At 44.9% G+C, this 24,472-nt stretch overlaps 1 protein-coding gene across 2 annotated transcripts in view; it reads right to left on the reverse strand.

Annotated features, from left to right (window-relative positions):
- Nucleotides 1–24,472, reverse strand: part of Miro (mitochondrial Rho GTPase) — a 30,999-nt gene that overhangs the window by 5,422 nt on the left and 1,105 nt on the right. For both annotated transcript variants that reach the window (XM_050176846.3, XM_050176845.3), the window contains exons 2-16: nucleotides 20,284–20,424; nucleotides 19,207–19,250; nucleotides 17,677–17,730; nucleotides 16,683–16,793; nucleotides 15,979–16,029; nucleotides 15,785–15,886; nucleotides 14,020–14,118; nucleotides 13,243–13,351; nucleotides 12,290–12,410; nucleotides 9,170–9,254; nucleotides 7,517–7,662; nucleotides 4,527–4,624; nucleotides 3,122–3,333; nucleotides 1,303–1,431; nucleotides 62–258 (exon numbers count right to left, since the gene is read on the reverse strand). In XM_050176846.3, coding sequence (XP_050032803.1) covers nucleotides 62–258; nucleotides 1,303–1,431; nucleotides 3,122–3,333; nucleotides 4,527–4,624; nucleotides 7,517–7,662; nucleotides 9,170–9,254; nucleotides 12,290–12,410; nucleotides 13,243–13,351; nucleotides 14,020–14,118; nucleotides 15,785–15,886; nucleotides 15,979–16,029; nucleotides 16,683–16,793; nucleotides 17,677–17,730; nucleotides 19,207–19,250; nucleotides 20,284–20,424 — 1,699 coding nt within the window. The remainder of the gene's footprint in view (nucleotides 1–61; nucleotides 259–1,302; nucleotides 1,432–3,121; nucleotides 3,334–4,526; nucleotides 4,625–7,516; nucleotides 7,663–9,169; nucleotides 9,255–12,289; nucleotides 12,411–13,242; nucleotides 13,352–14,019; nucleotides 14,119–15,784; nucleotides 15,887–15,978; nucleotides 16,030–16,682; nucleotides 16,794–17,676; nucleotides 17,731–19,206; nucleotides 19,251–20,283; nucleotides 20,425–24,472) is intronic.

Raw genomic sequence — 24,472 nt, forward strand, 5'->3', positions numbered from 1 at the left:
GGTTCAAGAAAAAAAAATGGAATGCAACTTGATGAGTTCCGCAAAGCACCAAGTTGCTTACGGGTAGGCAGCCATGGTGGCAAGCTTGACGTAGACGTCCCTGGGTGGCGTGACCAGGCATGAGAATGTCTGGGGGGCAGGTAGGTCGTGCCTCCGGCAGAACTCTGCAGGCTGCACCGGGTAGTCCTGCCGCACGGCCGGCCTGTCACTCTTGGACGCCACTACCAAGACTGGCACGGAGCTTCCGGACAAGTGTTTCTGCAAACAGAGAAGACAGAGGACTGTTCTGTGAAAAGACAGAGACTGTGAAAAAAAGAGGCTGTTCCCCCCCCCCCACATCAACGATACCACATCACTGACACTTGATGTGGCGGTTTCATTTTACCAGACACCACTGACATAGACACGCACACTGCGACCTTGCTATGGAAAGCTGAGTCCATTCAGCATGCGATGGGATGAAAGGGGAGAGCGAGTTTCTCTGTGTTTCCAACAGGAAACAAATAACTGGAGGCGCCATTTCGGCAGCTATCAGTGACACAGTCATTGTATAGCCTTCAACCAATGACACCTGGCTGACTGGCGCACTCTAGAATTTATGACACCACGTGACCACCACCTCCACTTTTGTAAATGTGAACAGTTTCCCTTCTTACGTCCAAAGCTGTATTGCATTTGGTGCATGTTTTGAACTTGTTACATTAAAAAAGGAGCTGTAATTGATTACCTGTGGTGTCCTCGAAGAATTGAAACTTCGTACCATAATTATGGGCACTGCCCGTAATTGAGGACGCACCGCAACGTGCTTCGTACCATAACTGAGTGCTGCCTGTGGCTGTCCGCCACAGACAGCCACGGGCAGCGCCCAGTCTTGGAAGTCAAGCCAAGGAGAAGCGTGTTCCGAGTCATGTGTCACTTCCAGTGGGCTGTAATGGCATCATACTTTTGTTAGTTTTGCTTTCGAAGACGTATATTTTTTAAAGCTTTTCGTGATGCATCCACCTGTGTTTTTCCAAACGTAAACTTTTGCATGAAGACTGGTCTATACCTACCACTACCTGACACTAAGCTCAATACGCGGGCCAAAGTGCCATTGCTGTTGGCCTCTAAGCAGATTAGTTTCTTTTTTCTTTCATAAGAACTGGAAATTCAGCTTAACCAAGTTCGTCTTAACCAGTCTACTGTAGTGCTTAGCAGCTCTTGTCTTGTTGCGTGGGTACTACAATGGGTTACTGGCCCGTCCTTTATGCAACCACGGCGTTGTTTTTCTACTTCCCTGCAGTCACGATGGTGTGCACTCACAAGGTAGGCCCTGGCGACGTGTTCGAATGAACGCGGGTTGCTGGCATCGAACAGAAGGCACACAGCATCGCAGCTCAGCTCCGGGGCCACAGCCGTGTCGTGCTGCCCAAACAGGTCCACCTCGTGGAGCTGCACAGACGTGTGGATACGGAAGCATCAAAAACCACATTCCTCACGCAAACACACACTCTCACAGCCCGCTAGCACCTGCACTTTAAGTTGAGCTACATTACCAAGTTAACCTTCTACAATACCAAAAGAAAGGCACATTAATAAGGCAGGAAAGCTGCTAAAGCAAAGAGACGTGTGCAATGTCCCCTTTTAAGTTTACGCACCAAGTAACCGTGATGTTCTTACAGCCTAGTTAATTGCTCATGGGGGGGGGGGGGGGGCAGAGAGAGAGAGAGACAGAGAGGAAACAAAGCATTACATTTTATTCTAAAAAAGTCACAGATTGAACTTTGCACACATTGCGGGCTTTTACCGTGCTCACAACTGCCGAAGTACGAAAACGTCCTTTGAAATCTATGATGCAACACTGACGTGCCAGTGTCGAAGCTTTGGCACTGAATTCAAAATGCAAAAGCTTGGCCTTCACTGTCTCTTCTAGTAAGCCACCTTTTACCCCTAAATTAACCAATGCAATGTTTTGAAGTAATATTTAATTAGTCTAAATGGGATTTGTGTTTCTTTATAGTGTCCCTTTACCACTTGTCCAATTTGAAGGATCGGTATATTTCAGCGATTCCTTCAGCCCAAAACTTTTTTTGCTGCGACAGCAGCAGGCAGCAGACCACCTGCCATTTCTTCAAGAGCAACTTTTCTGCAATGCACACAACATCATCTTCCTATCCTGCAATTCTGCCCACTCTGGCCCACTCAACAGATGTTCACATAGATTGTGTCGCACGCGATACACTGCGAGAATTGCCAAGCGATAAAGCTGCATAACAGCCAGCATGTTACAGGTTACTGTTACTGGGTAGCATGTTACTACGACGGCAAATCAGAAAGTCTTCAGCCATATTTCTTTTTTAGCCAAATCACAGCTGAATTAAATGCAAAATAAACATCTCCATTCCAAGTGGTGGACTGTTTTTGGACCGGCCCAGCCATATGTGCCAGTTGCTCCATGGCACTGTGCTACTGTCAGTTGTTGAAGATGGCAGTTGCGCTTCGCATGTCCACGGCGTACGAGCAACGAAGTGCGATTCGTTTTCTATGGACCACCTACCATACAGTCCGGACCTTGCCTCTAGTGATTTCCCCCTTTTCAGTTTGCTGAAGAAGTTCCTGGCAGGACAGCGATTCACAGCAACGATGAGGCCAAGACAATAGGCCAAGGTCAGGCCAATAGGTCAGGCCAAGTCTGACGGTGGTTCCACAGTCAGCTGGACGAATTCTACCACAGGGGGTCAAATTCTCAAATTTAGTATGTGTATGTGTGTGTGTGTGTGTGTGTGTGTGTGTGTGTGTGTGTGTGTGTGTGCGTGCGTGTGTGTGTGTGTGTGTGTGTGTGTGTGTGTGTGTGTATGCATGCATGCATGCATGGGCACGGAGAAGGGCAGGCCGTCTCCAATGTGTCGAGTTGTTGACAATTCCAAGAGAAAAGCCTTTTGATGTGCTGCCCCCCAAAAAAACTGACTGCGAATTTCTTCTTTCATTTCTTGTCTGTCTACTGTGACACTTTGTTGCACTGCCCAAGCGTCAACGCACTTCACAACTCGAAATCAGTGCCTCTTCCTGTAATCCCGACTTCACTCAAAATGTCCCCGAGCCTCTCTGGCTGGCCAGCCAAAGGGGGGAGGGGTTCCCTTACCAGGAGATACTTCTCCTGGCCGTACACGACGATCTGGTCCACGGCGTACTTGGGTCCGGGGTGTCCCGGGGGTGGACTCTGCTCCAGACTGCAGCCGAGGAGGCCCCGCAGGAAACACGTCTTCCCCGCGCCCTGTGGCCCCAGCACCCGGCAGTGCAGCACCTGCCTTGTGCTCTGCCGCTGCTGAGACTCCAGCTGCTTCTCGCACGTCACTGCAAGTTCCCGAAAGAAAAGCAGGAGAGAGAGGACATGTCTTTTAACAACTGCTCGCTGGGCAGGTCGGTGACTGAGTGTCAAACAAAGAACACTGTTGCAAGACACAAGAAAGAATGCACCAGCAAACTGCCTAAGCCCGTTTGGTGCTCGTGCTCTTTCATTTGTGCCTAGTGTTCTCGAGCAGGTAAAAAAAAAAAATTGAGCAGGTCTGGAGAATCGGTCGGCGAATGTTTCCTCTTTAGCATTTTCTTGTGTGTTGTTTTGCCCGACTCAAGCAAAGACTGCAGGTCTTCGCTTGAGACACAAGAGGCCCCAAAACACACTTCTAATTATAGAATGACATCATTATTAAATTACCCCACCTCACGAATCTCCTGCAGCAATAACATTTCCAATTCTTCAAGCACAAGTAAAGTTAGACATAGTTATCGGAGCGACAAGCGGCTATTTCTATTCATTTACGTCACTGCGCTGAAAGCTACACAGGGGCAGCACAGCTACGGCGGCGACGGCACAGCTCATGGCGGCTGCGGTATCTACGCTACACATTTCATCTCGGAGGCCATGTGCAGCAGGCGCAGCAACGCGCAACTGTTGTGCGTAGACTGACAGTGCAAAGGTGAAATGATTTTGCTCTCTTTTTGATATCGCAGACATATATATATATATTTTTCACCTGTTCAATTAACTAGAACAAGCAATAATTGTACTACTGAGAATGTTCTTGAGATCACGAAATCTGCCAATAGCTGTTGTGGGTCCAGGTGCTTGTGATGACGCTGCATGAGGGCATTGCCGAAGCGAGAGCAAGCGATCTTTCACTGCTTTTGACCCGACATTGTAAATTCCCTTCTGCACGCTGTGCAATAATATTTGGATCACACGTTCGCAGGAGCCTAGCAGGTCGGTGACATTTTCTTACCATGTCCGTTAGGTGTTTCGGGCCCCTTTATGTATTCTAAAGGTCATACATTCAAACGAATGCAAACATCCCGGTCATGTGCTTCCAAGTGTCGGATATGAGCGGCTGCTTGATCTACATGCTTTGCACGAGTGCAGCGTTTGGAAAATGGCGTTTTGTTTACAGCGTGGTATCGCTTATAGTGCAGCATCATGAGCACTCAACGCTGTATTCAACAACAGCACAGAAAATGTATGAAACTGCTGGATTGCACAACCAGTGTCTCACCTTGGACGGCAGAGAGTTGGTTCTCTTCACCGACTCCAATGTAGCCAAGGTATGCCAGGCACTCTAGTGTCTTGTGGACATCCAACGCCGTAGTCAACCTGCGTGTGTGTCAGAAACACACTTGACCATGTGCACACCCTAGCCTTAAAGACTTTTGCTCGCAACCTATTTCGACCACAGTGCAATTTTATTATCTGGCAGCTTCCTACATATCTTAGACACACCATTGCTTTTGCAGGTTAACCAGTAACGAAACGAGATAGGGTATTTTTATAAGCGAGGAATGGTCAAGCTTATGCAAGACATATGAAGTGCAGTGCAGTCAACATGCAACAACGAAAAAAAGAAATGCTAAAAAATCCTATCATCATAGTGAATGTATATAGATACGTACTGGCTGCTTACATGCACATTCTATATAAAGCGTACATTCTATATAAAGCGTACGATGCCAATGGAACCATAAATCATGCACATTACAAGCAGTATTGTTACAATTTAACCGCAAAGCATTGTAATCTATTGCATTTTACTTTCTGCCTCTATGTTTAATGAAGCTGGCAGGTGGCAACGAATGTCTTGTCAATAAATCAACAAAGCTACATAATTGACTTAGGTTGTAGCTGAATGTTGGGTGTGTGTTAAGGGCCATTATAAAAATTTCCAGCGGAAAAAAAGAAAAAGCCTAGGAAAGCAAGCAAGTAGACATAAGGACACTGAATTCTCAACATGTACCTCACTCTAATAGGCGATAGATCAATGCATCACTTGCTCGACTCCATCATACTTCCTCTTAATATCTACCAGGGCTGGGATAATGCAACCATTATATTTCAATTTCTTTTAATTTTGCAAATAATCAGTGGTTCAAACAACAATCCACCTTATTGATCACCAGAATCAACCAATCATGAGCAGTAGATGGTAAAAAAGGAAGAGAAGTGAGTTAAAGCAATCCTTCCTTTATACAGTAGAACCTAGTTATAAAGAAGTTGCATCCACTGTTTTCGTCTAATTCAAATATGTACCTCCATTATATCCGATATTCTTTATAAGCATATGTTTGTTACATGCTAACATCGCTGAGAAACGTATTGCATTTCCTTTGCTATATCCACTAATTTGTTACATTTGTGTTCGTTTATCGAGGGGCAATTGTACCAACCCAGAATGTAATCTACAGGCACCGGCTCCATAAACCACACTGCTATCTAGCTTGAATTCGGTGTCTAACATCTCAATAAATTAAATAAAGATACGATGGCTGTAGCGAGAAAACGAGATGTTCTTGCTGAGGGGTTTATACTAAAGGTGCGGGCTGGCAGCCACAAAGCAACCCAAAGCACACCTACACGTCACACAGTACACAGGAGTCACCGAAACGCAGTAGCACAGTGGCATACGGTCAGGTCAAGCGACACTTTAAAGGGACACTAAAGCAAAACAGTAAATCAGTTTAGACTAATGAAGCATTGTTATAGAACCCTGCAGGCAGTCATTTAAAAAAAAAATAGTTTGGTTATTAGATGAGAAAATGAAGGTCCAAGTATCAGTATTTGAATTTCGCGCCGAAACCCCAGTGCCGGTACGTCAGCGTGACGTCAGGGACTCCAAAGCATGTTTTCGCATTTGGGCCGCGTTGGCTGAATAAAGGTTCCCGAAACTTGCCATGTTTAGTATTTGGTTCCTTTAAAACACAATGCAGTCAATCTGCACCCCTATATATAATTAGTAGGCCCTAGAAGATGCCATCAAAATCCAAGACGTGACAGCCCCCTAGGTACTGGAGCTTAAGTAGGCTTCCCCACCCGTATTTCGTTCTTGCGATTTTTCTGGCTTACCAAATGTCTTATCGTTGTCAGAGCGGTGTTTTTGGTCTTGTAGAATGGTAATTTACTAATGCAGAAGAAATCATTCTTCACTTTAGTGTCCCTTTAAGACTGTCGCTAGCACGTGTTGCCTGACCTATTTACAAGAGGCGACATGTTACAGAGAAGCTCAAGCAATCCGCTGCATGTTTGGAGGTGTCTGGAAGCCCGTTAGACACAAGAATGGCGACCTGCATTTTATTTTAATAACTTTAACAGAAGACCTAGCACTTACTAATTGTTTGTTGCTGCTTTCCTTCTTAACTAAAATTTTGCATCTAGGACTGCATGTTTTCGCGAGTACTGATTAAAAAAATAAACTGGCATTGTTGTTTGTCTGCTTGGTCAAGACATCTTGCAGTTGCAGGGACATTTTGTGAGACCCTTCCACGTCTTACCAGCAGCTCACTTCTTCAGTGGCGAGGTGCAGATATGCCAAAAATATTCCAAAAAAAAACAGTGCTGAATGGATGCCAGTACATCTCTGTGCTTGTACAGTGACCGGAGGAGGTGTGTGTGCCTACTAGGTCCTGTTACGGTCTCGCATACTGAGCATGCAAGGTGGGCGAAACAAGGGCTTATCACCACAATGTGAGAAACAGCTCTGAATGGCTGCCAGTGCAGCTGTTAGACATCCCTGCACTCATACCAAAGACGACATGTGCGAGAGTGTATAATTAAGGAATACATATCACGCTTTTTCCCGTAATGACAGAACACATAGCATGTCCTGTGAAAGTGGCCCTTTTCCACTCTCAGTGTGCTTCGTTGCATGACAGGGCTGTGGAGCGCTAAAGGAACCGGTCATTATGCAACACATATTAGACCTCTGCCTCACGCATTAGTCAAAGCATGTCTCAACCTGAAGCAAAACTGAGTTAGGCCTACAGTGCCTACACACAAATGGCTCGAATTTAAATCTGGCTTCAGCAAGCTACCAGCACATAATCGCAATTTCAATGCAGCTGAGCTGCACGACAAGGCTTTTTCATTTTTTTTTTCCGGTGCAGTTGGGGCAGTTTTTTAGATTTATTGCCTTGCCCATAAGATGAGAAGGATTGGTCAGAATTCGGGAGTCTCCTGGAGAAATAGGGAGAGTTGGCAGGTATAACAGTCACTCACGCCCAGTGGGCCAGGTATCCACGTAGCGTCAGCCAGCCAGCATCACTGGTGGCTACGGTGCCTACAAGGTCCGTGCCCCAAGGCTGCGTCGGACACACTGCAAAGAGGCTTGCCAGCTCAGACGGGCAGAGGCAGCCGTCTACATCCTGCGCACACAACAAAGGGCAACACCGTGAGAAAAATCAGAGCTACGTACTGAAGGCTGGCATGTGCCACATATTGATTAAATAAGAGGTAACGGGTATGCACAACTTTTCCAACTAAACAGACGGATGGTTTGCAATCAAGCATCACATGGAAGTGGCAATTCACACAGAGCATATGCTATGAATCGTCACCAAGAAAAGCTAGATAGATAGAAGTAGCCAGACAAGAAAAGGTAGACTGTGCAGCGATGGAATAGTGCCACCCCCTGTCCCTGTTACAGTAAAACATGGTGCATGCAACGTTCTGCCTCATCAATACGTACAGTTAGTGTACTGCGTGAGGTATATACAGTTCTTAGAGAGCAAAGCACATGACAATACAACAGTATGAACATAAAAGCAGGGCATTTATCACTCCTAATAAGCAACAATGCGAACTAGCCAATATGTGCACATGGACTAGTTCGTTGATGGAATATGCTCATGAATCGAGGGAGTTCGTATCATATCATACACCGAAGGAATGTTCGCACATGCCAGGCTTTGATGTCTAGATTATTCACAAGAGCGGTCGCGTGAATTGAAGTGTGTATCAGAGCAAAACATCGCTAATTCAACCCTCATTAATTCGAACAATCAGTTTCACTTTGACGCATCCTCTGATCCCGGCAGGCACGTGCACTATTTAATGACATCAAACTCTGGTTAATTCGGACGAATTTGGCCACACATCAGCTCATGCGGGCAACCCTCAGAGTGCAGCTGCGCTAGTGTCCAACCAAACTGAAGTGGCGAAGTCTGCATCACCACACTCATCCGTGGAAATTGTACAGCATGCCGAACGGGGACGACAGAAACACCGGAAAGCTTAGTGGCTTCTTGGGACTTTATAGCCTTTATTCTTGCATTTACCTTTGCATATGACACTGCATTGGCCACATGCCTTCAAAACTGTGTAGTTGCCATCCACAATAGCGCCATTGTGCCTACGGTCTCGCTTGCACTGGTTGCGGCAAACATTAGCTTCATTTTTACTCGGCACACGTCGGCAGCCTACATTCAGCTATCTGCATTGTTTTTAGAGTTAGGATAAAGGATCAGCTGAGCCGTTGCTTCACTAATGGAAGGGGTGCTCTATGACCACCTTGTACTCTGCCTCAGCTCATTTCTTCCTTGGAGCTGCATTTGGAACACTGCTTGCACCAAGCATCCATTGACTTGCCACAAGATCACCCACAAGATCAGCCACAAGATCAGACACAAGATTTAGCTTCTGAAGTTTGGTTTTTGGTACTCTGCCCAGTTATTATGCAACACAGTACTATACTAGGTAATGTAAGATCGAACATTTTTCCTCAGCACGCGTCCTGTGCTGCCCGTATTTAGCAAACTCAAGTTCCAGGAAGAAGTCATGCCTACAGGTGAAGAACACAGAGTGCTTTGACGTACGACGGCCTTACGACGAGGCTGCTTCAAAACTCGTTGCAAAAGCATTATGCTCACTCACCTTGTCATGTTTTTCAAAAAGAGACGTGACAAATGCAAGACCCTTGGCACTTAGTTCCGTGCTGCTGCCAGGAGGCACTCGAATTCTGCAAACCGAGAAAAGAAAGAAAGAAAGAAAAACAAAAAAAAAGCTGACATCAACCTTCAATCTGCAAGTCGCTGGAAAAAGTTCCATGCAGTACAGCACAAACACAATGCCACAGCACAAACAGAATGCCACAGCACAGTACGTTGTAATACGTATCATCTATGCTCCATCTCGCAAGTTATTTGCAGCGCTGCTGAAGGTACAAGGCCTGCACAAGTAATATTCTTGCATAGTGAAATATAGTTCCGATGTAAATGTCTGATCATTGGCGGTATTAGAGAGAGTTAACTTTTTATTAGTACATGATACGTTCCAGTGATATGGGTCATGCTAGGTTCTTTGTGCACATGCATTGTATATCACGAATTACTGTGGTGGTCAGCAGATGACAAGGCACGGATGAACACAACTCGAGGGGCACTCAGCCTTCTCATTGGCTTGGGAGTCCTGCAGCTTCCACAGTGCTGCAAACAAATCATGAGATGAAGCATAGACAAAATATGCCTGAAATTTCTTTCTTTGTAGTCGACAGTTCGTTATAGCTGGGTCTGTTAGAACCAGAAATTGTTGCACAAAAAACATCGGCAGACCAAACTATGTGATAAGAATAGCCTGTTATATATCCAAAAGTATGTTGGATGTGGATCTGTTGCAATGAGCTCTCAATTCATGGTATTGTACAAGGATATACACTGACTGAGACATGACACACACTTACAAAAGAAGCATTAACCCCATCCCCTGTCTATTTTGGTAAACATGTACCAGCTTCAGAACACTTCTGACCTGTTCTGAATGATGAAAACTGGCACACAAATAATTTCACCATTCTAACTGGGGTCAAACGTTACTTAACAAAGATGGTGAACTAACATTATATAACAAAGCAATGATAATTAGCCTTGAAATCCATACAGAAAAGTACAAATTTAGAATATACTTTAACAAAGCAACAATTGCCTACAAATCGACATTACGAACATATTTTCGTTCAGAACAAAGACTGACTTATCGTCTCGCATATCACCACTACACCGACTCTGATAACTAAAAATGCAATCACACGTCGTGATGTCAATGATGTCATGCCCATGACGTCATTAGGGTAAAAAGCTGTCCTATGTGGTCAATAAATTCTGATCCGTCTGCTAGCACGCGCCGTTGTCATGCAGTCGCACGGCCACTCTTTCTCATCATCTCCTCTCACCTGTCGCACACAATCAAACTGTTTTAACCTCGTGCAGTGTACTACATGACAGTATTTTACACTGCGGGTATGGCAGAAACAGCATGTAGCCGAAAAGCTGCGCAGTCCTAGTAAGCAGAAGTTTGTGGTGTTTTCAAGCAAGAAAACGAGCACCAATGTGACATTTGGTTGTGATCATTTGTGTCCATGTGCCTTCTGGAGAAGCGCACGGTGAGGAGGAGAGAGTGCCCGTGAAAGCCGAGAGGAAAACCGCACACTCGCCTTTGAGTTTTGAGTGGTTGCGGGGCCCTTTATGCCGAAATCTAGCAGCGTGTGACCCTCCTAGTAAGCTTACTTGATGGGGCAGTCCAAAACTCTCCCACGGCAATGTGCCAAGTTGGCTGTGCCACCAAGGTGGCACTCGCACTATATTGGCACTCTGCTCCCACCACTACTGCCCTCTACATTCAACTGCCCCGGCCACTGTCGCCAACTCCCGCACTCAATGCTCACGACATACAGTGCCTTAGTAGAGCGTTCTGTATCGTAACTGTGGAAATGAAAAGCGAACAGCGAAACAGAGAAAAGTGTGCGTGGTTTCTACACATGCTGTGCAATCTAATACCGCAGACACGACAAACCACATGTGTGGTCAAGTCAAAGGTCAACAGATGGGGCAGATAACTTATGCTCAGTAAGTTACAGCCATTCAGTAAAAATGCCTCGCAGTTAGGCAGCCTATACACGAATTGGTCATCTCAGTTAGGCGAACCGATTTTTGACTGGCCGGTCTTGAAGGAGCTGGCGACCAACGCTAGCAAAATACTGATGAAAAAAACAAAAAGAACTTGTGTCGCACTTATTCTGCTCTATAAGAAAGTTACTGACCACTCAACTACAAAAGTGTACGACACCAGTATCCCTCGGACGCAAAAAAAATTGCTAGTTATATTTTCTTAAATTGTGGTTCCTCCAAAAACTCGTAGTAAGTGGAGTGCGGCTTTATGGTGCAGACAATGCTGACAAGCGCTCCTCCGCACCGTTAGGGTTCACATGGTATTAGAAACTCTGACGCATTAGGAGGTGCCTGCACTGCGCCGTATATCTTAAACACAACATGCTGGGACTCGCGCCATATCCACTAACCACCAGGTGGACGCACTGCCTGCTTAGGCGGTTAATAAGAATGTGTAGACAATTACCAGTCCGGCAGCATTGCCAATATTGTTTCAATGGTGCATACCACTAATTTCTTTTTCATGTAATCTCTGTCACATGCCCTGTGACCCGGTCCTCTCTTAAATGCCTTGTAAAGCACCGGGGGCACTATAAATTAATACACAATAAATAAATAAATAAATAAATAAATAGCCAATTTAGCATTAGTGAAATTTTCTTGCAGTGGAAGGGGATGATGGGTTTGCGTCCTGCTACTGTTTATACTTCCCGTTTGGCTCACTAGCCTTTTGCGAGCATGCTGGTGGTGTGTTGCAAGTCATTGATACTGGATATTTTACAATGCTTGTCAGTGAACGCCAGTATGAATAAAGCGCTTTTTTGCTGCTGTTGTTTAGAAGCACAAATTCGTGCCCAACTTGGTATAGTCACACAAGGTGAGCTTCACCTCAAGCTAGAGCTTTTGGCCACAGGCACAGCAAGTGTTTGTTGTGGAGCTGAAACAGTTTGCAAAATGTGGCTAGCTAAGTGAAAGCTAGCCAAGGCTGCGATCATGCCTGTTCCCCGCCGTTCTGCCAGGAATGACCAAAAAAACGCATCACACTGTATTCCGAATCTCATTGAGTGATATTTTTTTCTATCAGATGACGAACAGACCAGAAAGCGCTTACGGTGGGCAGAGATATTCACGGGGTAGGACGAGGTGGTCGTCATAGCCGAAACGGCGTAGCACCGTCCACGTGGTTTCGTGTCGACCCCTCTGAATGAACACTTGGTGCAAGAACAGGAACCCTGGGGCAGATTATGCTGGAGGTCAGAACACAACTTATCCAGGAAACACAAACACATACGGCTCTATCAGAAAGAAAGCTTTGCAACTGATCAAAAATTTGTGGTGGTCCGAGGATCACATGCAGGACCAATGCCTCTTCGAGGCAATCACTCAGCCGTCTGAGCTTAACAGGAGGCTAGCAAGATTGCGTGAAAACTCCGCCGAATTAATTGACGATTCAAAGCACATGATCTCTGAATCAGATTCACTGCGTCAAAATGATTTCGGATCAGTCGCAGTTGCATTGGTGCGAGGTGGGCATAGCCCACTCTGAGTGGTTGGTTTCGATGTCGTAGGAAAAAGTGAGGATAAATTTGTCTAGGGTAAACATATTTACAGCTGCACATATAGGGCATAGGGATCCAGAAAAAAACAGCATTTATGGCAGCTTGACTGGCCCCACATTCCCAGTTCACAATAACAGTGCAAAAGCGACAAAATAAGTATGCACAGTGTTTCACGAAATGCAAATTATACAACTACAATAAAACAGCAAAACAGCATCTTTTTTCCCAGGAAAATACAAAATAAGAAAGAGAGTAACAAAAACAGTGCATTCAATACAGCATGTTAAGTAAATAACTATCATGTAGTGCATGTAAGCTTCTATGGTAAGCATTCTTGACAAGCAATAGCTTAGCCTTTGAAACCTTTGAAAGATGTGCTTTGCTCGTGCACGGCCACGTTAAAGTGTTGTGTAAAGCGAGAACAATAACTGTGCTGCATATTATCCACACAGATATGCAATAACTAAAGATCTGTGACAGTGAAAGTAACACGTGGAACACACACCTGATAGCGTGAGCCCGTTGTTCTCCACACCACCCTCCAGGTTCTTGGCCACAATGGCCTTCAGGTCGTGGAGGGCCTTGGCTTCCAAGGGTGTGTTGAAGCATTTTCGCTGATGAGGAATCACACGCTCACCATTACATTTAATGCGCAGAAGGCAGGACAGGGAGGATCGACACTCATAATTTCACAAGACAATCCGCATGCATTTCGAAAATCACTGCAGCAGTGCCCTGGCATAATCCTCACGAGATGCAAGTAGTGTCCCTACCTGCATCTCTACTTTGAAAGAATGCAAAGCCTGGCACTTCGAGAACAAACAATTTACTGGTTCAGTGTGGTTCAGTGCCAGAACCGGCTCAGCACCCCCTGCACGAGGCCTCCGCTACCTCTACTGCTAGTTCAGGGAATGCTGTGAGCTCACTCTGCACAAAGCTTGTACCAAATGAATCAGACAGCAACATGCAGATGCCGCCACATTGCACTGGTGAAACAAACAGCAATATGCAGCACTTCCTCGACTAATCCAGCTACTGCAAGAGAACTGGATGACCTTAAGCGTTGTTCAGGTTTGGCATTACATGTCGTACTGTCGCAAGTAACCGACGCTGCAATACAGATATGATCCAAGGCACGAGTGTGTGACAGACAAGGCAACAGTGAATGCTGCATTTGCATGTCAGTTTAAGCCAACCTGCTTACAAAGAAAGAAAGGGCATTACCTTCAACCAGAAATACATCCCAACAGCAAACAGGTATAAATTGAGGTTGGGTACTCACCTGAAAAACGTTCAGTTCCCGGTCGCTGAGCACGCCGTCGTTGTCAATGTCACAGATGTGAAAAATCCTTGTCAGCGCTGCCTTGCACCGTTCCGTCAGCTGCAGGGAAAATCCGAGCCATAAATGCACAAAATTACTTGTTTTTGAGTAGTTTGGAGCTTCACAATAATTCTGACTACCTGGGGCTCTTTAGCGCACTCGCAATGTTTGGTACACAAGCATTTTTGCATTCTGCCTCGTAATACAGGCACATCAGCTGGAACTCGAACCCGTGACTTTAGACTCAGCTGAAATATGCCAGAGCCACTGAAGCATCCTGATGGCGAGTACGTGAAGTTACTGCCTGTCTTCTATGCTCATGAGAAAGTGGCCAAATTTGGGCAAATGGTTCATCATGCATGCCTGTGCACATAAGACATGACATCCCCACATGGACAAAGTGAAAGTGAGATTCACGTTTGCGGAACATGAAACCAACATGCCCCGTCTAGTGTGGGGACTCTGGGCTTTGTTGCTGATTTGCCACACACTTTGAAAAAGGGCGGGGAAATCATAAAATCTTGTGTACAGCATGGACCGCTTATAAAGTAAGTTGCCGGAGTCACAAATTTCTGCACAATAAGTGGCACCGCAATATAAACAAAACAACATTTTTCAAAGGCTGGGCGCGGGCTAGACATGCAAACCAAGCAGCCGCATGTGTCCGGGAATCGTAGCATACAACAGGGATGTGCCCTCACTTTCAATGGTGAAGTACTTCCTCTGCTTTCCCAGTGTCATACTGCCACGGCAAATAATTTCGTTGACTGCACCGAACTGCAACTGCGGCTGCCAACTCCTGACGAGACGGCGCAAGTTATGCCTAGGCGGCGGGGGTGACGGGCGGAAATGCTGTCGTGGCAAGCTCGCATTTTATATATGACCCTTACATGTTCATCTGGTGCGAGACCATGCGCACAGGCTGCACGTAAAGTGGGGTACACAGATGATGAGCCGGTAACTACCATGAAGGCATATAGCAAAAGTTAGTATGTGCGCATACTTGTGGGAGCTGCGAAAGCTCGAGCACCAACAACTGATGAGTTCCGATATAATGAAATTGTGGAACACAGTTTATACACTGACATCAAGAAGTCAGTTTCACACACAATATTGGCGCTTTGTGATGATGTGCATTGCGACGAGTGAATGAGAAATGCACTCGCGGCCTCGCCCGATTTTTCTGCGGTGCCAGGGTCGTCAAAAATGACGATTTGATTTTGCCATCGAAAGTCCTGCCCGATAATTCCGACATTTTTCCGACATCGTCCGTGTCCGAAAGAAATCGTTTAGCAACTGTATTTGCTTTCCGCACACAAAATAAAGAGCCAAAGAGCAAGAATGCACACGCATTCTATTTTGACCACATGTCGCTGACAAGCGGCCAGAGCAAAAGGCTGCTCCGTTGCCTAGGCAACCCGTATGTGCCTGCTCAACCACCATGCTGATGCCACGTTCTTTCTTTTTCGTTTCTTTATTCGCTCGCTCACTCCACATCTTTTGTTCCTCTTATGCATCACCCTCCTCGCTTGTCTGCGGGATATTCCGGTAACCGCATTACAACTGGTAGGCACATACATTGAGTTCTATGGAAAGATAAATGGAAGTCATAAAACATTGCATTACATCCGGTCCTTCACTATAAGCAGTTACGTTATAAGTGGTCTTAGCTGTGATAGTATATGGGTCAGAATGTTAGGGCAGAAGCGGGGGTGGCCACACTCACATCCCTTTCTTGAGGCACGTAGAGTGGACCCGTGGGGTGAAGAACCGCCTTCTGTGCGTAGTAGAACAGCTCCGAGATGTTCTTGAATGTCTTGGCTGAGCACTGCGCACAGGCGTGAGAGGAGTTCCTGGTTCGACCTCACCGTCACAATATTTGCTGGCTTGCAAGCGCAGAAGCGGACAAACGTGACTGACCTCAACACACGTCTCCACCTCTTGGTACTGGCTCATGATTGGCACCACCATCTGGTGAGAGAAAAATGAATCACTTGTGTCTCCCTCAAGAGCAGGGTTTATTTATTTATTGTACCCTCCGGACTTGCATAGGAGCCTTATAGGGCAAAGAGGTTTAAGCTACCAAACATAAAAAATGTGCAAGATATGCATAAATAAATGACAAAATATTGGCACTGAACATTGCAGAAGCAGGAAATTATGCATAACACCCAGTAAAACAGTGAAAGGTATGTGAAAAAATGTAATGAAATATACTACTAAGTGCCTTCTGGAATATATCAATGTCTGTGAAAGAAACTATTTAGTGTGGCAGGCGATTCCAGTCACGCCAAATTTGCAAAAAAATAAATAAATAAGCGGGTATATGCAATGATAGGGTAATGTAATGCCAACATTGGCTACTCAACATCATAGCAGCCCTTTCTGGGGAGTGCTAGCTACGAATTTTTGGTTTCTCTAATAATTGGCTACTTTTGAAATCAATCGGGTATCCTAGCAGCGTCATAAAACTCAGGTGATGCTTGGATTTTACATAAACAGTCATATTTTGCACTGTGACAATAGCCACACGCCCAGATAAACTCTATATTTCTCTCTTCTATGGTGCTAATGTACAAACAAGTAATCGTCCGAGCATCCTGTGGACGCATCAGACAACGCACCTCTAGGGAGCTGTACTCGACCAGGTCCGCCTTGTTTCCCACCAGAACCACGGGCGTGCCGTGGTCGTCGCCGAGTTGCTCCCGTATCAGGGGCAACCAGTAGTCGGTGATCTGGGGAATAGGACAAGTGCCGTCAGCGCCGACATGCAAGCACCAAAGTGCAAAGTGTCGATAAAACTAGGTGCAAGTACCGACGAAACGCTACAAGTGCCAGTTACATGCACTTCAGGAGTGAAATGTTGGGGCAGTTATAAATATCGGACATGGATACAGAGAGAGAGGGAGAGAGCAAGATGAAGAAGGAAAGAGAAGGCAGTTAAAGAAACAAAAAAAAAATATTTTGAGCCGTATTACAGCACAAAACAGTCGCTCTTACTGCAACATAAGGCTTGGTAAGCCACAGATACACAGAAATGAAAGACGGGTGGCGATATAACCTTGAAATTCCCGCACCCGGTCACCATGGTGTCATGGATTTTGATGATGTCTGCTTGGGCCTAGCTAATTTTTTATTGGTAATAATGGACTACTACTATACTGTATTCTAAAAGAGCAATAAAGTGTACTTAGAGAGTTTGGAGAACTGTTACTTATCTACAGTGGCTCAAATATGAGGGAATAAAAAATGTGTTGAAGTCCATGATGTACCGGCGCTGAGATTTTGGTGTAAAATTCAGGAAATGGAACTTTGACCTTTACTGACTTTTCCAATGATCAACCTATTACTACAAAATTAACGAAATTAGAGTTTTGAAAGAGTATTTTGTCAGTCTAAGTAACTGTGCCTAATCAAGGCAAACTTAAGAACTTTTTGCAGTAAAACATTTGTGAGGTGATGGCCATTTGACATCAAGCATGCTTCAGAAAAAGAAATGTTGCCAGTCCCCTTCAAAACAGGAACCGCTTTTGACTTAACTGTGCTTCCCCTCCTCCTCAGCAAGTGATGTTTCGCGGGCCGTAGAAGCCGCTCTGGTTATAGCCTCTTTTTGCTTACCTTGTCGATAGTGTCGTCGTCATCTACGGCATACACGACGCAAACCACATTAGCCTGAAAAACAGGGGCACAAGAAAACCATAAGTTAACTGTAGAAGCTTGGGCAAGTTGGTATAACATTATTTTTCAACAGCGCAGACGACAAGGACGAGACGAGTGCACATACACAGCGCTGTGTATATGCACTCGTTTCATCCTTTGCGCTGTTGAAAAAGAACATAAGTTAAAGAAGGCTTAAAATTAAAAAAACAGAAACTTTCTGCAGCTCAACAGCTGTACAGGAATGTCATGTAAGAACAAGCAGGATCGAAGAAAGCGTGCATCATTGCTCTGTCTTCACAATGGATATATTATACTGCATATTAGAAAGACATTGTAAATCAAAAGCACTAGAGCACCAAATGAAGCCACACAGGAGAGCAAGCTTGCAATATTATTCCTGCCTATTTACCACTATATAACCCCATTAAGAATATTGCTGCGCATGAGTTGTTTCGCTTGTTGTCAGAGACTGCTTTCACCAAATTATAGTACTAGTCACCTTATTGCTAGCTGCAAGATGTGCTTTGCTGTGCCCAAAATTTTATTCACATTGTTGCCTAAATGGCAGCAAGACTGGCATTCCCAATCAGACTGCATGTGCGACACAAATAATAACACACTATCTCAAGTACATACGAGCCCCACCAATTGATGTGGAATTCGCAGCGACACATATATATATATATAAATTACAGAATCAAAGCTGTGTGAATTACATTTGATGACTACCGTCCTCGCTTGCCACTATCACTGCAACTTTGATGTTGCTTTGCTTTCCTTGCACATGTCTACCCAATAAGGAGTTCAGCCCTTTCCTGCAATGTTTCTGCTTCATAACTGTCACTGTACCATGTCAGTACCTAACGTTTCATGTTTCTCAATGTTGTTCGAGATGCTACAAGTGAGATTGTTTTGTTTGAGTGCAAGCTCTGTCACCTAATTAGAGAGCTTTAGCTTGTCCGTACAAGTGCCATTCTTTACAGAAACACTGGGTTACAGTAAGCACGGACAGCAGTAATAACACTGGTAGCGAAATCTTGCGACGCTTTGTTCAACAACATGCCACACGATTTTGTGCTGCAATGCTGCTCTTGCCGGTGCAACATAAAACAAATGGGACTGCAGTTGTCAATTGCCCCACTGCTGATGTTTTACACCAGCAGGTAAGCAGAATATGGCTAATTACTGTGATAATAGCTCTGTGCTTTCTCTGGTTAAACTTTGTGCCATAAGATGGTACCTCCAACCCGGAGACTCACGTTTATGCTCACAGATGCCCAGCATTCTATGAACATTAGTTACGGATAAAGAGTATACGGTGAATGTTGAATGGTATACAGACAAACTAAAACGCTCAGTTGGCATAGTTTTGGTTGCATTTCTCTACGTCCGCTAGCAGAACTTCTCAATGCTAGTAGATCAAATTAATCACTACTGTCTGTCTGCTTACTACACGACTTGTCCGAGTTATTCTTGAAATGTACTCACCTTGCCAATTTCCTCAGCTAGGTTCTCTTGGCTCTGTTCTTGTGCTGAACGACAACAGTGAAGAACAGTTTGACAACGGCCGTATTGAGAAAAAGAAAAACAGCACATGAAATTTGTCGAAGGTAAGCAAAACAGGCACTGGTGCCACAACAGGTTGTCAACCATGGCAAATTGTTAGTGCGTTTTCTGACTGGAGACCAATGTTAAAGAGGGTCAAATCGCATTGGCCTAAACATTGAGCATCGAGTACAAACGTCTTGGTCTGAATTATCCAAAGTTGAACAAAACATGCCCGAGAAGAATGATATCGTGAACAAATTGACATATCCACGAAATGGACATGCCCTAGGAGCAAAGTTTAGGAACCAAAGCATCAGAGAAAAATTCTAAAATACTGCTTATCGCCCAGTCGTGAAACGTGAAATTGGGTCAGTGAATTGAATTGGCCTAATACGCAGACGTGGGATGTACCAGATAGATTTAATATTGCATGCCTTGGCTGTTAAAAAAAAGAAAAAGAAAATAATTGTGACATCTGTGGTTTCCAAACATACGTTTGCGACTGTAAAGGAGTGGGAAATTGGTAAATGTTTAGTTGCCACTAGGAAAGTGAGAGGTAGAGTTTCCATGCATGTGCCTGGACATATCCCCTCCACAAATGCACAGCCTGTTGCGTGGTGCCATCTGGTGTAGTGGCAGCCAGCCACATATGCAAAACGATGGGTATGAAAATCAGGCATGCTTTTACTGTTATTTCTTATTAGGGCTGCAAGAGGCTATTGTCCTGCAGTGGAGTATGTAAAATAGTGTCGTGGTGATGAACTATCAGAGTCTGGATTACAGCGAGATGACTTTGTCCACCGAGGGCCTCCCATGCCGCTCCCACGCCAGAGGTGGCGATGACTGAGGCTGCACAAGACAGCCACCTAAGAAATTTTCCGGCTCATAAGACCGACAGAATTTCTCAAGGTGAGCAATTAGGAGAAGTGGCTGCCTGTCTGAAATAATGTGTAGCCACAGTTTGCCGTGCAGCAGACGACAAAACAAGGGGGATGGGCGTGAAGGGCCCGCACGTACTCGAGAAGTCGACGATACGAGTCGGCACTTTCTCCGGCGTCACATCGGCGGGGATGGTGATCTCCTCGGCTCTCGGTGGGACATCCTCGGGGAACTGCTCACTAACCAGCGACAGGATGAGGGACGTCTTCCCCACGCCGGCTGCGCCAGTTTGCACACGAAGAAGACAAGAAATATGAGCACGCACGACCTCCTAAAGTAGATGAGGCAAGACAGAACACTAACCATGGTCAGCATCGCTCCCACTGCTAAGGCAAGCTAAAACAGAAGACAAACTTTTGTTTATTTCAACCCCACTATTGGGGATTTCAAAATCTAGATCTCCCAGGCTTCAGAATATGTCCGCTTGTGTTGGTCTTTTGAAGCTGAGTCTGAAGCTGCCTCTGTGAGATTGAGCTTTGCAACAGGTCCTGTCACTGCCGTTACGTTGTTTGCCGATGAGTCAGCCAGCTACTTCACAAGGGTACACAGTTGAATTTGGGCAGTGTGGATTCACAGATAGCTTAAAGAGACACTAGAGGAACGCATCAGTGATGTCAAAGTTTGGCCTAGTTGGTTCTGCAAGATTTGAGGCGTCAGAGCACGATTTTTCTGACGAGCACAAAACCAAAGAATAGACAAGGACAAGCGCTCTTCTTCCTTATTTTTTGTTTTCATCCTACAACAGACATGCATTTCAATTGCAATAAAGATTTCTAGTTCAAAGTAAGTACTTGTCTGTGGCTCTGTTATGTCCTCGGAAAAAAATTTACTTAAAGGTGCACAACAAGTCAAGACAGAAAGGCAGACTGACATTTAAAATGTCCAGAGCATCGCTTCAAACACAGAACAGTGCTTTCGTAAACAAGGGAACAATGTAGTGATGGACTGAAGTGGAGCTTCATAATCAATCATAAAGCCCATAATCAATCACTCTAGCCAACATCTGCCTTGACTGCCACCATGAACCCGCCAGCAAAACAACAGCAATATAAACTAAATCACACTGATAGAAGAGGGCATTTGAGCCTGTTCTTGAAACAATTAGAGGCTACACTTCAGATATCCGGAAGTGGTCACACAGGACAGTTGGAATGAATCATAAGCCAAACTTTTGTCACAAGAAACCTTGCTTCTTTCCTGGATGGAAAAAAACAGAATGTGCGCTAGCACACCTGTAACTCATCTCTTCAATCTTCGCAGCTTCTGTCATATCGTCTTCCGTGTTATTTGGCTAGCACTCCTGTCAAAAAAAAAAAAAAAAGCAGAGCCCTCCCCAACAACAACTTTTGCAACCCTAGTTGCAAGAACGAATACCAGGGCATGCATGCACAAGCTTGAGTATGTTTGCAGTGATCGTGTACCTTAAGCAGTTCCTGTGTTGCTGCACATATTGTTTGTTTCCACGAAGGAAGCAAAAGACACTTTTAGCACAAGGGAGAAAATTTTCTTTTGGTGTTCCCTTGCCACAAGCACACATATCTAGAGCACAGGCATCAAGCTCACACGTGACAGTTTTTCCCTGGGCTGTGAAAGCCAGCCTTAAGAACACAATGTTTCCCAATCTCTTTTTTAGACTCTGCGCTATCTTGCAGACGTATGGCAACAAAACACTGCTATCTTTTCTTTCTTCTTTTGACACTCAGATCCCTCTTTGCCAACTAGTATGCCAGTCTTTCACTCTTCTGGCAGAGATTGTGCAACTGATATTATCGTGTGTGAGGAAGACTCAGTTGACATAAGGCAATGCCGAACTGTCAGACGAGACAGCTTGAAGTTCGTTTCTGCCAGGTTAGAAAAGCCAGGGTACAAAAATTCTAAAATTACACTTAAAAAACACTCTGCCCCCTTCAACTACATGACCTGATAATGCAGAGCTGTCACTTCGTAATTATGACCCTCACAAAAGAAAGATATACTAGATGACAAAACTCATCACAATATACCACCTTCATCACTCTCGTGAGATCTTAGCACAAAAAGATTCAGTGGTTTTGTTGAGGAGCCATTTATACCGCGCTCCTTTTCTGATGAAACATTCAGTATCAAGCCAAATCTGCAGATTTTGCAGTCTGATAAAGAAAGGTAGCATGGTAATGCAGAAAGAGGCCATCAATAACTAGCCAATAAACAAATGCTGGCCTATATGGTGCCTTGTGTAGTTTTCGTCACAATAGCAACTGTAGCAAGGAATTTCAAAACACTGCCAAAAATGTAACAGCTGCTACTTTCACTAAACCCAAGTACATTGAACTACACTTTTATGATGCTTTCGGAAACTGCAAAGTGCAAGAATGAATCACATTTCGTGACAGTGCTTTGAACTGCAGCAATAATTTCATCTAGCGACAATTCATATTTTAGATAAAGCCAAAACAATGCAACAAAAGGTGCCTGCACTTCATGGCGATAGGGCATTGGAATTGTTGGCACAGAATGAATGATGATGGGGGCAGTAAGAAAAAGAGTTAGCAGATCTGGACTCCTGTAATTGAGTAGCAGACTGTTGCCTCAGGCTGGCCTTCGTGCTTTTCCTCAAATAAATTATTCCCACTCTCTACAAGTGTCACCAATGGCTGCTGTTAGCTAACCGAGTGGCCCGAAGCTGCAACGACATGAGTATGCCAATGTTGGCAATGATGTGGAAAACTGTAGTCGGTGACCTCAAGTATGCCAGTCACGAAATGCACTGCTGTTTAACTCAGGGAGTATTTGCATAGATGCACCAGCCAAATACATTTGCTCATTTCATCGACAGCAGGGTGAAGATGAACTTTAAACATTGGTGTTTCGAGGGTATTATGGTGCAAAGCATGCAAGCGGCAGATGCAGTGAGGTTTTGTATTTGCCAACTCGCTTGACTTCCTTACTGGAACAGTTAGCATTAGGAGTGTCAAAGTGGAAAAAAGTATACATGTGTGTGAAGTGTGGGAAGCCTTTCACATGGCAGAGGTAGAGAGGGGATGGGGGGGGGGGGGGGGGTGAGAGCTTAGAACAGCGTGTATGCGTGTATATATATAGAGTGCGACTGACGGCAGCCTGCTCTGGACCTGGAGTGTGTCTATTGCAGTGGCGTCCCAGTGAGTATATATATACTCACCAGCTGCAATAAATCAATTGTTGAAAGTTAGTGCTCGTCCTGTGTTCCTGCTTCTCCCTGTGTCATTTTTTGCGCTATGTATCCCAGTCTGTATGTATCCCACCAACACGTCCAAACTTCTTCCCTGCTAAAGTGCTCTAGACCACCATCAGTTAAACTTTGCTCCTCAAAGAGGCAAAACGTGTGCCGAGCAAGCTTCCTCAACAACACTTTGCAATGTTGTGAGTGCAATTCACGTCATTCACGTCACATCAAGTCATGGATCCAGGACATCAAAAAGGTGCCACGTAACGCGCTAATGCAGTTCCCTTGCATTTACTGCTAAATCAGCACTGAATGCCTTTTTTCAACTAGTGATGACACGGAAAAAATCTTGAACATGGCACTAAATGTAACCATAATCCTCTGTTAATGGAAAACAGTGCCATTTGTCACTTTGGTACGGAGAGTAATGCCAAACAAAGGTAATTATGAGGTGCACCACCCGATTTGACATGAAGTTCGACGAGTTGCTCAGTATGTCACTGCTGTCAATTTGTGTTCTTGCAGTGGAAGATCGTCAAATCAATAATAACTTGTAATACTTATAATAAATATCTTGGTTCTTAATTACTATAAGAGGTCAATATCAGTTATCAATCTTGTTTTTTTGTAATTACGAAGACTGGCCTGAGCACTGAATATGACGTAGATATATTCGCGCTACAGGTGCCAAATGTTCTTTCTGCAAAACTTGAGCCTTTAATTCTTGAAAAAATATGTACAATTGGAGGCCTTACAAAACTCTGAAACACAATTCGTGACCGGAGGGGTGCGAACAACCTGCGCGCTTTTATCAGAACAGCTCCAACGTTTGAAAAGAAGAAACCAAAACAGGCAAACAAAGAACCGCAGGTCGACGCGGGAAACCTCACGTCGCAGGCCGCTACTGCGCCGCCACCTCCAGACGCCCGTCACAACCTCGCAACCCTTTCGGTGCCAGGAACCCCACTTGGCTCCAGGCCAGTCAGGCTCACACATGTGCGCTGTCGCGTACCGACCAAGAAACCATTGCTGGTACCGGGTTGCTTCCGTTTTCCACCAATGAGCGGCAAAATACCTCTCTGGTCT

Source organism: Dermacentor andersoni, chromosome 8 (genome assembly GCF_023375885.2).
Source record: "Dermacentor andersoni chromosome 8, qqDerAnde1_hic_scaffold, whole genome shotgun sequence".
NCBI classification, from domain to species: domain Eukaryota; kingdom Metazoa; phylum Arthropoda; class Arachnida; order Ixodida; family Ixodidae; genus Dermacentor; species Dermacentor andersoni.